The sequence below is a fragment of the Mixophyes fleayi genome, chromosome 1, assembly GCF_038048845.1.
Source record: "Mixophyes fleayi isolate aMixFle1 chromosome 1, aMixFle1.hap1, whole genome shotgun sequence".
Taxonomy (NCBI): domain Eukaryota; kingdom Metazoa; phylum Chordata; class Amphibia; order Anura; family Limnodynastidae; genus Mixophyes; species Mixophyes fleayi.
In genome coordinates this window covers 325,627,189-325,641,874 of record NC_134402.1, presented here as the reverse complement: position 1 = coordinate 325,641,874, position 14,686 = coordinate 325,627,189, and the positions used below count along the sequence as shown (strand labels likewise).

Genomic DNA, 14,686 nt, shown 5'->3' with positions numbered 1-14,686 from the left:
TGTAACTTGTCTGCTAAGTGAGTGAGAGATTGAATGGTAAAAGTGGTCTATATATTGTAAGCTTGCGAGCAGCACTCTCATCCCTTTGTTAATACTCAAGTCAGCGAAGTAAGCTGGCGATATATAAATAAATGTTAATAATGCAAATAATTATCCCCTTTCTGCCACTTCCACGTCATGTGTGTGTATGTGTGCACATGGCAAGTTGCTGTGGGTTACCTGTGCACTTTATAATTAAACACACATGACATGGGTTCTGTTATGATGGTGAACACTTGCTGAGTGTTCCATGGCAAGCTACATCAGAGAGGGCAGTGATCAATATATTGCTCATGAGCTATAGTTAGGATACATTGCCTTAGAGAGCAAAGTACAACGTGAAGGTAAATTATACTGGGGTTCATACATAAAGCTGCAAACATCTGAAATTCAAGATTTCCATTCCCTGTTACAATGAGGAATCCCAACAGGGTCTGCACCATACACATATAATTATATACAATATATTTAATTCACTTTCACATTGTCCTAAACATATATATTTGCTAAAAATGTTAATATTTCTAACCAAAATGCATACAAATAGCCTTATAAAATGTAATTACCTTTTCTCATAATCTAAATCTCCCACAGAGCCATTCATAAGTTGGTTTGGGGTCCATTTTAAGGTCATGATATCTGCAGTTTGATGAAGCGACAAGTACCCTGGGATTGCTTCCATGTCATCTCTCTATCCACAGAATGAACAAGAGATAAATGTTAGAACAAAAACATCCCCATTTCTCCCCAGATAAAGCTTAAGAAGCATGTGGTAATTAAACTGAGCCTCCATTACAGACATTTATAGGGGGTTTTGACTTCAAAAAATGTACTAAATTCCATTGCTTCCAAATAATAGTACTATTGTGGGAGTTTTTTCATTGGACCCCCACATTCTGGTGTATTTAGCAGAGTCCAGGCCCTCACTCTGCTGAACAACTCTGGAACTTCTTGGCTCTCTCCATAGCAAGGGACATCTGAAAGAGTGTCCTGTATTTGGGTTGTGGGCACCCTAGGTGCTCTCCCCATGGGCGCTGACCCAACCATTTTAATAATGTAACTTAAAGCCAAAATCCGGCTCATGCTTGCTCATAAAAGATGGAGATGGAGTTAACCATTACCACTCTGGGCCATTTTCCCCCTGGTAGCTGAGTAACGCTAACCAATATTTTTCATAAGTGCAAATAAGCAATTTTTTATCACCAAAAAACATAAGATTATTACGGTGTGAGGAGGTGGGAAACATTGATAAATAGGCTCCAAAATCAAAGCACCTACAGTTTATAGAACTAGTTGAACGCCACAAAGCTGTGACAAGATCTAAAAACTACAGTTACTAAATCTATATAACTGTCCTGATGTACTTAATAACTGTTGTGGTATGAGTTAACGGCACTGACAATGCCGACAGAGTTTATAACTACAAAATAACCCCGAAAACAATAATAGCCGCAAGATGACATATAGCAGGCACTTATTATGTCCGGCAGCTTTAATGATGGAAAATGCGACTGACATAAATATCTACATAAAGAAATCATGTAATTTCTAATAGATACAATGCAAATGGCGCTTTTAAAGCCCTATGTTTTCTCCTTATATTGGGAATTTATTGGCACCAGACATCAAATTATATTTTTACGTTTTTTTATAACGAGTATTCTTGCAGTCTGTTTCTGGTGTTCAGCTTTTTTTTCTTTGACCACACATCCTGTTCACTGCATATTTTTGTATATTTACCCACTCTAATTATGTATATACTTATAATGAATATTTTAAACATCTTGAATGGATATTTCACTGCTCTAATCCACCTTAAGCGGTCTTTACACTGAGAAATGTCAAGTTTCAAATCCAGTTTTGTGATGAAGGTCACATGTAGTTGAGTAAAATAAGGGTAATCCCTTATCTTAGCTTTATGGTAATGCCATTCAAATGGTACAGAATGTTCCATAATTTATTTGACCACGGGGTGGCAGATTTCTTGGAGATGTCTTACTGCATAGAGAAAACACTAATGTGTCAAAAACCTCTACTTACAAATAGGATATATCCCCATTTTAATTTGCATATTTAGCAATGAGACATCCCTTGTAAAAAGCCATGTAATTCATTATTATATGTTCATTGCTGTATAAGGCTTCCGGCTGATATTCACCATATAAACTTTCCTGACAACCAATGAGAAATGAGATTTCAAATGGCATTGCAACACAGTGCTTTCTTCAGGATTCACTATAGTCTAATCTAATGCATAATTGTGATCCTTTATGTAGAAAACATTTGTATGTCATTGCCCAATTCATGAATAATAAAAAAAAACATGAGTAAAACAGTTTTAAGTTTCGTATATTATAAGTGTTATACTTACAGGTTGAACCATTACATTATTTTTGCCATAAAGAAGAGTTGCCCTTGAATTTTGATGTAAAGATTCAACATAATCCCGTGCTGACATTGATGGCCTGTCATCCATACTTCCACTCGAATGCCTTTTCTGGATCTGGAAAATATATAAATATATAAAGATAGGTGGAATTTGGGAGTTGTGTTAAAAGAGCCTTTAAGGGCACCTTAGTTAACTAAATAAGAGACATTGAATAAACTTCAATAAGTAAGTAACAACTTTTTTATATCTTAAGCCAGTGGTTTCCCAAACTTTTGCAGTTCGCGGCACCCTTAGAGTCTCCATAATTTTTTAAGGCACCCCAAAATAATTACTGAGGAGTCCTGTTTTAGAAGTAGTTGGGTCAAAAAAATGTAATAAGTATTTAGGTCAGGACAGAAATACTTATTTAGTTGTATGCAAAAATGCCCCTCTGCATCCAGACACACTGCCCCCTCTGCATCCAGACACACTGCCCCCTCTGCATCCAGACACTCTGCCCCCTCTGCATCCAGACACACTGCCCCCTCTGCATTCAGACACACTGCCCCCTCTGCATCCAGACTCTCTGCCCCCTCTCACGCTGCCCTCTCTCACGCTGCCCCCTCTCACGCTGCCTCCTCTGCCCTATCTCACGCTGTCCCCCTTCTCTGCCCTCTGTCACGCTGTCCCCCTCCTCTGTCACGCTGTCCCCCTCCTCTGGCCTCTGTCCCCTCCTCTGGCCTCTGTCATGCTGTCCCCCTCCTCTGGCCTCTGTCACGCTGTCCCCCTCCTCTGCCCTCTGTCATGCTGTCCCCCTCCTCTGCCCTCTGTCACGCTCCCTCTCACTCTGCCCCGGCCAGCCAGAGAAAAAACAAACAAAACATAAACTTACCAATCCACGTGGCGCCGGGGCCCAGCGTTCTCCTCTCTCACGCAGCTTGTCACTGAATGTCGACATTCAGTGACAAGCTGCGTGAGAGAGGAGGATGCTGGGTACCGGCGCCGCGCGGATTGGTAAGTTTATGTTTTGTTTGTTTTTCTCTCTGGCTTGCCCGCGGCACCCCTGGGAGCCGCGGCGCACACTTTGGGAACCACTTCATTAAGCAATACTTGTGAAATACTTAAGGACATACTTGCATACTCTCCAAGAATCTACAGGAGGCTTCCAAAATTCGGGGAGTTCTCCTGGACTTCTGGAAGAGTCGGCACCCTCCCGAGTCCAGGCAGAGGTGAGGCATATTGAAGCAATTCATTTCATCAGGCCCCACTCCCCACTATGCCGTGAACCGTGGCATTACATAGCAGGAAGCAGGGCCACCCTGATGCAATCGTGTCACCACACCCCCTCATTCACTTGCCACCTGACCTACCATTGGGATTTCAGGAAGGGGAGGTTAAAAAAGTTGCCAAATATGCTTAAGGTGTTATGGGATACACTGCCAATACTTAAAAACCTCAACAGATCTGCTGAAGTGATTTAAGTAGTTCTCTGGCATTACTTAAATACTGAGTTTTTTGCAGGAGTAGAACTCATTAATTGCTACTAAAGGAGAAATTAAGTTCTGCACATGTGCTGAACTATTGTGCTTTCCGTTCTCACTGAGATTTTCTTGCCTGTCTTGCATGCTGAAGCACAAAAAACAAAAGTGCTCAGAGGGAATTTTCAGCCCCCTCTGTGTCCACAGCTTAACTCCCTCCTGCAGTACATACAATGAATGTTCAGAAGTCCCCTCTAAACAGGATGTCATGATGCTGCTCTGGAAGGTTTTGAAAGGGAGCATGATAAATGATGATGATGAAAGCGTTATTGTAAAAGGAGATGATGATGATGATGATGATGAAAGGGGGCTTGGTAAAAGGGATATGATTATGATGGTACTGAAAAGTGGCATGATGATGTAATGGGCATGATAAGGGGGTGCAATGATGGAAGAGGCATGGTAGATGGCACGTTGATAGGAGACATGATGATGGAATGGGGTAAAGAAGGGGTTAAAAGATGGAAGGGTGATTATGATGAGATAGGAGGAAAAGTGATAATTATGAGACGGATTGGGAGAAGGTAATGCGATGAGGATAAAATGTGAGAGTGATGATGATGATGGGATGCACAATAAGACTAAAAGCACAGAATACAGCTTTCAGATCCATTACTTACATTTCAAATAAAATAGTGTAGGAATTGTCACAAACATAAAATAGCGTTATCTATAATATTTTATAGATATACATCTGCAAACATAACACCAATACATGCAGTCAAAAATGCAAGTATACAATATGTATATAGAAATTGTTAATCACATTTGTACACGATATATAAATCCAGTGGTGCAGTAAGAGTCCTAAGCCTCTCCCTAAGCATCTGGTTACAAGCCAGTAATAATAGCTGGTGGAATATAAATTGCTGAAGTAATCCTACTTATACATACCTGGAACACAGGACAGATACATAGAATGGAGTCCCTGCTGTTTGAAATCATACTGACTTATCGCAAAACTTAAAGACAGACATTATGGCATGTAAGGCACAGCCAGACTGACTCACACACAGGGCAGGCCTCTTAGTGGGAGAGTCTTGTCTGCAGTGGGAACCATGGATCCGGTGTCTCTGAACAAGCTCATCTGCAGATGGATCAGTCCAGAAGTGGTCTGCTGTCTTCATTTTTGTATACTCCAGGGCACAGGGACCAACTGTAAGGCATTTACTGAGTAAATAAATGCTCGGGTGTATTATAATGGCTACAACACATACCGATTAATAATGATAAAGAAAGTAAAGGTCTCAAATAAACCACCCAACCAATTTTTATAAACAGATGAAACGCATGTTAAATGTGTATTTCTAAGCATAGCATCATTGTAGAAGCCTAAACAATGTGAAAATATGAGAGCCACCACTGGTAAAGAACAGTTAAATAAATAATTATTTCTACTCTCAATGTATATATTATTATTTATTTTTTGGAAAAGAACATGGTGGAATCTACAGCAAATCTTTATATCTATAAGCAGTTCTCAAAATGTGTTTGACTCTGTTAGAGTCTGTTAAATGTTGGACCAGTTAGTTTAATTCGGATATTAACACTAAAGAATTAAATATTATACAGCATGATTGTAAGCTGTTATTGAAAGTAAAAGGCCTCCTAATGAGATTTAGCAAGTTTTTCTTGTGTGACAATCATGCAGTAAACCCTACACCAAATGTATTTTTAAGAAAGTCTACCACCTTGATCTATGATGCCCTCCTGTCCACATCCTATAAAGCAGAATAAATAGGCAAGGCTGATGGGGTGACTATTAGCAATCTGCTATAAATGACTCCAATAAGCTGGCATTTATGGAACTTTTTTAGGTATTTTTAATTTCAACCAACCCTCAGCTGAGTTCTTTCCTATCTCTTGCTCCCAGAAATGTACAAAGGGTTTGTCTGTGGGCATCTGTTATTATCATTTAGCAATGTTTTTAAGTCCCTTTTTCAAAATATGCAATTTGTAACAAAAATACACTGAACAAACAAATCAATGTCAGGATTGTGGACAGAGACTGGGATAGAAACAGTGGCAGACTCAGGTGTTCCACTACTTCTCAGCAACTGTGTACATTGGTTGCCTTGACTCAGGTGGTAAACATTACTTATTAGCTCTGTGTAGGCTAAACTCATCCGCTGTTGGGATTGGTGAATGGCGGGTTTATTAGGCTGTCACAACTACTCATATGTTGCTTGTAATAGAGTTAGCTAGCCTAGGTGTTCGTGCTCTGTAATGTATTGCTGTCTGCTCGTTATTGACCTTACTCATTTTTGATCAATCATTCTGGTTGCACACCTCAACCTTTGCTTGTTAGCGGTAATCCAGTCTGCTACCTGTACTGACCTCAACTTTTTACCATTTATCCTGTCTGCCGCCCATACTGACTACTGCTTGTTACAGTTTATCCCGTCTGTTTACTATACTAACCTCTGCTTGTTAACAATTATCCTTGTCTGCCACTCACTGAAACCCGTTTGTAACTCCTGTGATTCTGTTAATCACCTGTCCCGATTTTGGACTGTATCTGATTACTGCTGCCAGTTTAAGTTATTTTTCCTACTCCTTAAATTTTAGGGGTTAGTCTCTTATGCTCTGTTTGCATACGTCTATGTATAAACCTATACTATTGCACTCAAGTCCTGGGGGTAACTGAGTACCGGTGAGCACAGATCGCTCTATGGGAAATAGGGGCTGCTTGTTATGCCCACTGGATTAATGACACAATCAGTCAGGATTTACACATGCTTTCTCTAGGATGCAGAGTCTAACGAACCCCCGATCATCACCAAGAACTGCCACAAGGCAGTGTGGGATTTGCTGCCGGAAGTTCGCAGGTCGCGATCCCTAGGGAAGCCCCATGACGTGAAAGGAGATAAGGTGGAGAGGCTGTGGTAGAAAGGAGCCAGTTGCTAGAGCAGAACAGGTAATGCGGTTCAGAGGGAGAATCCAAACCAATGTCAGGAAGCCTGGTCATACACTGGAGAATTGAAGAACAAGTACAGGATACACAGGAGATCAGAATGAATGCTGGGAACAGAGAGCTGGGTCAGACACTGACAGGAACTGTTAATCTGACACAGATCCTGTGTCAGTGCTGGGCTAAATAGCAAGGGGATTTGAATTCCCCACCGAGACAGTCACATGACCATACTGCCAATACCTGGAAGTCGGGTAGCGGAATCGGAAGCAGAAAATAAGCATGAACGGGGACAGGTAAGTCTCTTACAATGCTATATTGGGATGTTGGTGGCAAACATTACAATAGAATAAAAAAAAACAAAAGTATAACATTGTGCAGATGTCAGCAGCAAAGATTAGTTATGAAGAGAAAAAAAAAACAAGAAAGAGGAGACATTGTGGTGGCCGTGAAGAAAGACCTCATTAGGAGTTTGTGGGGGTCTTATTTAGTAAAGTCTACACCAGTGCTTTATTCTTCCTACCAGGCAGGGGAGGAGTTTTTACTCTACAATTTAGGGTCAGGATGAAGTTCTTCTTTAAGGTACATGTAATATCCAGGATACAAAGCAGGGGGAAGCTAAAGAGGATGGTCAACTCACACATTTTCATTCTTTTTAACCTAAACACATCTACTCCTAGGATCCCTTCTCTTTAATAATTTGTCAGAAATCAAACTTTTATAGAACAACTAAACTTAAAACACAATTTGTCTTGTACTGAAGAGTTTTGCAAATTTGCAAATATATATGTAAAAGATCCCACACCTTGACAGAAGTTGCTACGTTTGACATTCTACATAAATTTGCTGTGTAGATAGTGGCAAGCTAATGTCTGTTATAAGCAATTTTATGCAAAAGGTGACTAGATGTGGCCTGTTGTTTATATCCATCAATAGGATTACTGACAGTAAGTAAAGGAAACTGTCACGAGCCACGGAGTTGCCCCCCAAACCGCTGTGGCTCGCATCTGTCGAAATCATATAATTGGATGAACGAAAGTATATTGGTTAATATTGTTTTACCGTGCGATTGCGATCAGTATGCCACGTTACACGTGGCATGGCACGATCACGTGGTAAAATACGCACGCACACTCTCGCACTCTAACATTTAGCTATTTATATATTTCATATTCATATTGGTTCTGTTCTACAGTGATTTATGAGCAGATAGTATTTAGTTTATTATTAGTTTTTATATTATGATTATATGTACACTTTAGTGTTATTTGAGGTTCAGGTTACAGGAAACAAGTCATGTTTAGTATCATTTAGATCCCCTATTCATCAGCAGCTGTCCGGTTCATTTGCCAAAGAGATCGCACATTGCATACTCTAGTTAGCGATGTTAGGGAAATAAATGTTTAAAGTGATACTGACTGTAATATGTAAATAGACTAGCTTAAAATGGTTTCTGGGCGGGAGAATCATCTGGAATGTTGACCCTCACCATTGGAGGGGATTGTTTGAACTAGCCTATGACCTGTTTATACTGGACCCTCCTGAAGCCTGGACGTATAGAAGCAAGCCACGTCATCTGCATTGTTCTCTCTGTAACACTGAGGGTATATAATACAGCTCTAGCTGGTATTAGCCCAGTCTTCTCTGACCACAGTATTCTGGAGTGAAGTACTGTACGCTGGTACCAGTGGAGCGCAGCTTAGCGAGCGCATGCGGGCGCGGTATGTATGTATCTTTTGGTATTGGCTGTACTGTATTATAATTATGTATTGAACTGCTAAATTTTGCATCTGCTAAAATAAATAATTTTGTGCTTTGGAAACACAAATCGCTTAGACAATGCTTATTGGAAAACGATAAAATGACTTTAATACCTCATACTCACAGCGCCCGTCCCAGCCGTCATCATGACGTCAGGGACATCACTTCCTGTATTGACATCCCGACCAGCTTCCAGGGATGCTCTTCTGTTGAGCCCTCCAACCCCCGCCGCCTCTTTGCCACATTCAACTCCCTCCTCTCACCCCCCCTCCCACTGTCCCGCCTTCTCTCTCGGCGTCTGACTTCGCCTCCTTTTTCTCTTCCAAAATTGAAGCCATCAGACGCAACATCTCCTCCTCCCACCCCTCTCCCCCCACCCCCACCGCTTCACCTCCCGCCATCAACCAGCTGTGGTCTTCCTTCATCCCCACATCAGGTGAAGAAGTTCGCTCCCTTATTCTTTCCTCTCCACCCTCTACCTGTCCTCTTGATCCCATCCCCTCCCACCTCCTTCGCTCTCTCTCTCCTACTTCCTGCTCCTACCTTGCACACCTCTTCAACCTATCACTCTCCTCTGGTGTTGTCCCATCCTCATTCAAACATGCTCTTATCTCCCCTATCCTTAAGAAACCCAATCTTGACCCCACCTCTCTTGCTAACTACCGCCCTATCTCTCTTCTCCCATATGCCTCCAAATTACTTGACCGGATTGTCTGCAGCCGCCTCACCAGACACCTCTCTGACAACTCCCTCCTTGACCCTCTCCAATCCGGCTACCGCCCCCTCCACTCCACTGAAACAGCCCTGGCTAAAGTTACCGATGATCTCCTATAAGCCAAATCCAAGGGTCACTACTCCATTCTCATGCTCCTTGACCTCTCCGCGGCCTTCGACACCATGGACCACCCCCTCCTACTGCAAACTCTTCTCTCACTCGGCCTCTCTGGCTCTGTCCATGCCTGGTTCACCTCATACCTTGCTAATCACTCCTTCTCCGTATCCACGTCTGGTTCTTCCTCCACCCCCTCCCCTCTCCCTGTTGGAGTCCCTCAGGGCTCTGTTCTTGGCACTTTACTCTTTTCGCTCTATACTTCCTCCCTTGGGGCTCTCATCTCCTCTTTCGGTCTTCAGTATCACCTATATGCTGATGATATTCAACTCTACATCTCTTCTACTGATCTTTCCTCCTCCCTCCTCTCTCGTGTAACTGACTGCCTCTCAGCCATCACCTCCTGGATGTCCTCTCGCTTTCTTAAAATTAACATCTCCAAAACCGAACTCATTGTCTTCCCCCACCCAGACTCCCTTCCCACCATGACCTCTCTATCGTTGTTAACAACTCCACTATCTCCTCTGTCACCCAACTCCGCTGCCTAGGAGTCACTCTTGACTCCTCTCTCTCTTTTGCCCCCCACATTCAATCCCTTGCCCAAGCCTGTTGCTTCCAACTCCGTAATATTGCCCGCATCCATCCCTTCCTCTCTCAAGATGCCACCAAAACTATCATCCATGCTCTCATCATCTCCCGTCTCGACTACTGCAACCTCCTCCTTACTGGCCTCCCCTGCTCCCACCTTGCCCCCCTCCACTCTATACTCAATGCGGCTGCGAGACTCATCTCCCTCTCACGCCGCTCCTCCTCTGCCTCCCCTCTCTGTCTTTCCTTACACTGGCTCCCCTTCCCCTACAGAATCCTTTTCAAACTCCTCACCACCACTTACAAGGCTCTCTCTCAGTCTACTGCCCCTTACATCTCTAACCTCCTCTCCATTCACACTCCCGCCCGCTCCCTGCGCTCGGCCAATGATCGCCGCCTCTCATCCACTCTGATCACCTCTTCCCACTCTAGAATCCAAGACTTCTTCCGTGCTGCCCCCCTTCGCTGGAACGACCTCCCTCGCTCCATTCGTCTCTCACCCAATCTGTGCTCCTTCAAGCGGGCACTTAAAACTCACCTGTTCCTTAAGGCCTACCAACCATCCACTTAACCTCTCACCTCTTCTGGTTCTCCCCTGCCCCCTTTCTCTCTCCCTGTTGCTTCACTGGCTCCCTTATGTACCTGATTCTGTTTACCCTCCCTTAGGATGTAAGCTCGTATGAGCAGGGCCCATCTTCCCTCCTGTCTCCATACCTGTTCTTCTGCTCCGTCTCTACTGTATCTGCCTGCCTGGAGTTTCTGAAGTACTGGTACTTTGTGTTTATTGTTCTGTACTGTTTTACCTTGTATAGTCTACTGTTTGTACCATGTATGGCGCTGCGGAAACCTTGTGGCGCCTTACAAATAAATGATAATAATAATAATAATAATAATAATAATAATAATTAGCGACAGGCTGAGTGCCTGTTTTCTCATTGTACTGCTTTTGTATTTAAGGCTTAACCTCCCTGTGCCTCACAGTGTGCTGACCTGCTCCTCTGAATATCTTGCTGTCCTAGATTTGGTCACCTGTTATGATCTTGGCTTGTTTTCTGGACGCTGCTTATTTGTCTGTGTACTTTTGACCATTTGTCTGTTTCCTGGACTTTCCGTGTTTGCTACCTGCTCTGACCTTCGGCTTATATACTGACTTTCCTGCTTGCTATGGACCCACGACCTAGGTCTGTCCCTGGTTTCTGCCTTGAGTATTCCGATTCCCTATCCTGAGCTGCGGTTATACTGATAAATTTATACTACCTTAGAGTTAAGCCCTGGGGGCATCTGAGTACCTCTGAACACATTTTGTTCCATGGAAAAGGCTGCTGCTAAAGGTGAAAACCTCTACTAGTCCAGTTCTAAAAGCTTATCAGTTAGCCACGGCCCTACCAGAAACTGTCTCTACGATATGTGAAACTTCTTGAGATAATCTGAAAAACATTGTTTTCTGAAAATGTCCTAAAAACGTACATATGGTGCAATTTTTGAATGTTATTAGTAAATATATCTTACAAGCCAATTTGTGTTTTAGACTTAATGAAGTCGTATAAGCATTTGTGTAATTGTTATCTATTATTGCAATTTTATAGCTTTATTTAAAGCTTTGGATAAAATGTGCAGAGAAAAGAATGTAAACAGACTTGCATCAACTGCACATCAAGATATAAAATATCATCTGAGTCACATGAAAGACAAGGGTCAAGTGTGACTGCAATGCAATATAGGTGACTGCACACACAACCTTCACTTGCAAGGGTCTGAATAGCTATTCAGACAGGCAAGCAGCTTGGATCTTCACATCTGGTTACAACAGGAAAGCAGTTTTTGGACATTCCATCCCATTCCAATAAGATACTTTACTGCGGATACAGGTTCAGCTCTGTACTGATTGCAAAGACAAGGGCCAATGATGTATAACACTCATAGCATTGAGAAACACCAATTGACAAAGACTTTAAGTACCCCAGCTGTTCAATATATCAAACTGAAAAATGACTGAGCTTAATCAATATGCATACGCTTTATGTACTACAAAATGCATTTGTCTGGACACAAGTCATTGAAAACAGCACTGATATATCACGTCAGAGAAAAACATAGAAAAGGATTATTAATATATGTATTCAGAAATTAAGTATAGGACCCAGACAGAATTTAAACGCAAAGGTTTCCTAATAACTAATTTAAAAATTTAGTAGGTTTTAGACTTTCTAATTTCACTTAGTTTATCCCCACCCTCAGGATGGCATTTATTACTACAAATACCATGGAGTGAGGACATATCTGCAATATGTTGTTTAATAACATGATTAAAAACTGGGAAAGTGTCAACCCTTTTCTCAATATCAAGGGGTTGCATACTGATACATCATGCATATTAGATATTACAGCCAAGATATGATATCAAATAAAAAAAATGCAATAATTGATGTAGTCTGTAATACTGAATTATTTGTCATAAATTCATGAGTTAAAAATAGATAATCTGTTAGCATAATGCCAGCATTTACATTTGGGGATATATTTACTAAACTGCGGGTTTGAAAAAGTGGAGATGTTGCCTATAGCAACCAATCAGATTCTAGCTCTCATTTTGTATTAAATAAATGAAAGTTAGAATCTGATTAGTTGCTATCAGCAATATCTCCAATTTTCCAAACCCACAGTTTAGTAAATCTAGCCCTTAGACTGTGCACATTTCTAAAAACATTTCAAATATAGCTGAGTATGACTCCTCTTATTAGAAGATATTAATAAACTTGTAAAAAGAATTCTGCTCAAAGATGGAAAAAAATACATGCCTCTGGCAGAATCTCTATTTCAAACTTCCTGGTCATTTTCATTGTATGGGTCACCTCACTTACATTATTTAGGAGACTGTATGATGTGATGATTATTTTGGGGCTATTAATAAATTGTTTCTTTGTACTCAAGCATCCTACATTCATTAGGAATTAATTTTGTTTGGCATAATTTGGATCATCTGGACTATTCTGTTTAAATTTCTTTAACAAGCAATTTTATCTTTTGACTCACACAGATTTTTTATCTGATGCTTTTTTTCCCTCCATAAATGTGATGTGTCAATGGGTGTCCATTTTATCACGTCCTTTGCATGGGTCTATTTAAGTCGGCAGTGGTCCAGGCAGAGAAGAATCCCTTTTATCAATACATTTTTTTTTGTACCAATTTATTTATTGTTTGGATGGATGATATATATTTTTTCCACACTTTGTCAGTTATCTCACTAAGAATTGCTTAAATTTCAGGTTCACTTTTTCAAGTGTCGAAAAATAAGCATTACCTACTTTGATGTTACCTTAACCGGCCATCCAGGTAAAATGAATACAGCATTGCAAACAAAGTGCAGGCAATTTGATTTGACTGTGTAATATTTATAAAATTAGGCATGTCACTTAGAGTCTCCAGTGGGGACAGTTTATGAGAATTAGACATGTGTTCAGACAACTCAATATACAATCTACAGGATAATTAATTAACTATCAGACTTATTGAAAGAATATGATTGCCAACTTGTCTGTAAATTTGAGGAAAGAGAGCTCGCTATATTAACTATTCATCTCATGTGCGACAGAAGATTGGTTTTCAAGGAGTGCCACATCCTCTAATCCAAAGACTGATACTTAGTGACATTTAGTCCATAGAAATATACACATTGTATTAGTAAATGACGTGAGTTTGTGTGTGGAGAACTGGCGTGAGTAAATGCTGGAATTAAGCAAATAAATACTTCACTGTTTGTTGTTGTGGAGTAAAGGGGTGAGTTTTTGTGTGGAGCACTGGCGTGAGTTCATGTGTGGAGCACTGGCATAAGCTTGGGAGCACTGATGTGAGTTTATGAAGCATTAAGCAAAGAAACACTTCACTGTTTGTGGCAGTGGAGCACTGAGGTAAGTTTGTGTGTGTAGCACTGGCGTGAGACTGTGTGTGTAGCACTGGAGTGAGTTTGTGTGTGTAGCACTGGCGTGAGATTGTGTGTGGAGCACTGGCGTGAGATTGTGTGTGGAGCACTGGCGTGAGTTTGTGTGTGGAGCACTGGCGTGAGTTTGTGTGTGGAGCACTGGCGTGAGTTTGTGTGTGGAGCACTGGCGTGAGTTTGTGTGTGGAGCAATGGCGTGAGTTTGTGTGTGGAGCACTGGCATGTGTCAGGATACTTGGGCTATCTGCTGAGTTTGACACTACCCTTTCTGGAGGCGCGGAGCCAAACGTGCCCCTGGTCTTCAACAGGGACTCCTGCAAGGGAGTTTGGATTTAACTGCGAGGGACACCCCTCTCCTGGCTGGGGTGCCGTATGCTTGCAGTGGCTGGCCTCTGGCCTCTCTCTCCCGGGACCAGCCACTTTATCCCTTGCTGTGTGTTCACAGCTCTCTCTGACCTGTAATGTGTCCCCACCCCTTCCTCCCACACGGCCAACATGTGTGTGATGCAGGAGAGAAAAGACAGGGCCAGAAGAAGAAGGTAAGTGTGTGTGTGTGTGTGTGTGTGTGTGTGTGTGTGTGTGTGTTGTGTGTGTTGTTTGTGTTTTTCATGCAAGTGTGATAATTAGAAACAAATAATAACTCCTTCTGTATTACATGTACACTTGTGAGGCCATGACATGTTCAAAAATCATTCCTGCAGTTTATTTACTTGCA

The 14,686-nt window shown here is 41.7% G+C and overlaps 1 protein-coding gene across 1 annotated transcript in view; it reads right to left on the bottom strand.

The window, feature by feature from the left end:
- SGSM1 (small G protein signaling modulator 1) overlaps nt 1-14,686 on the bottom strand; it is a 171,203-nt gene that overhangs the window by 58,723 nt on the left and 97,794 nt on the right. The window contains exons 7-9 of the mRNA XM_075214427.1: nt 4,956-5,101; nt 2,411-2,542; nt 606-730 (exon numbers count right to left, since the gene is read on the bottom strand). Of these exons, the coding sequence (XP_075070528.1) occupies nt 606-730; nt 2,411-2,542; nt 4,956-5,101 (403 nt within the window). The remainder of the gene's footprint in view (nt 1-605; nt 731-2,410; nt 2,543-4,955; nt 5,102-14,686) is intronic.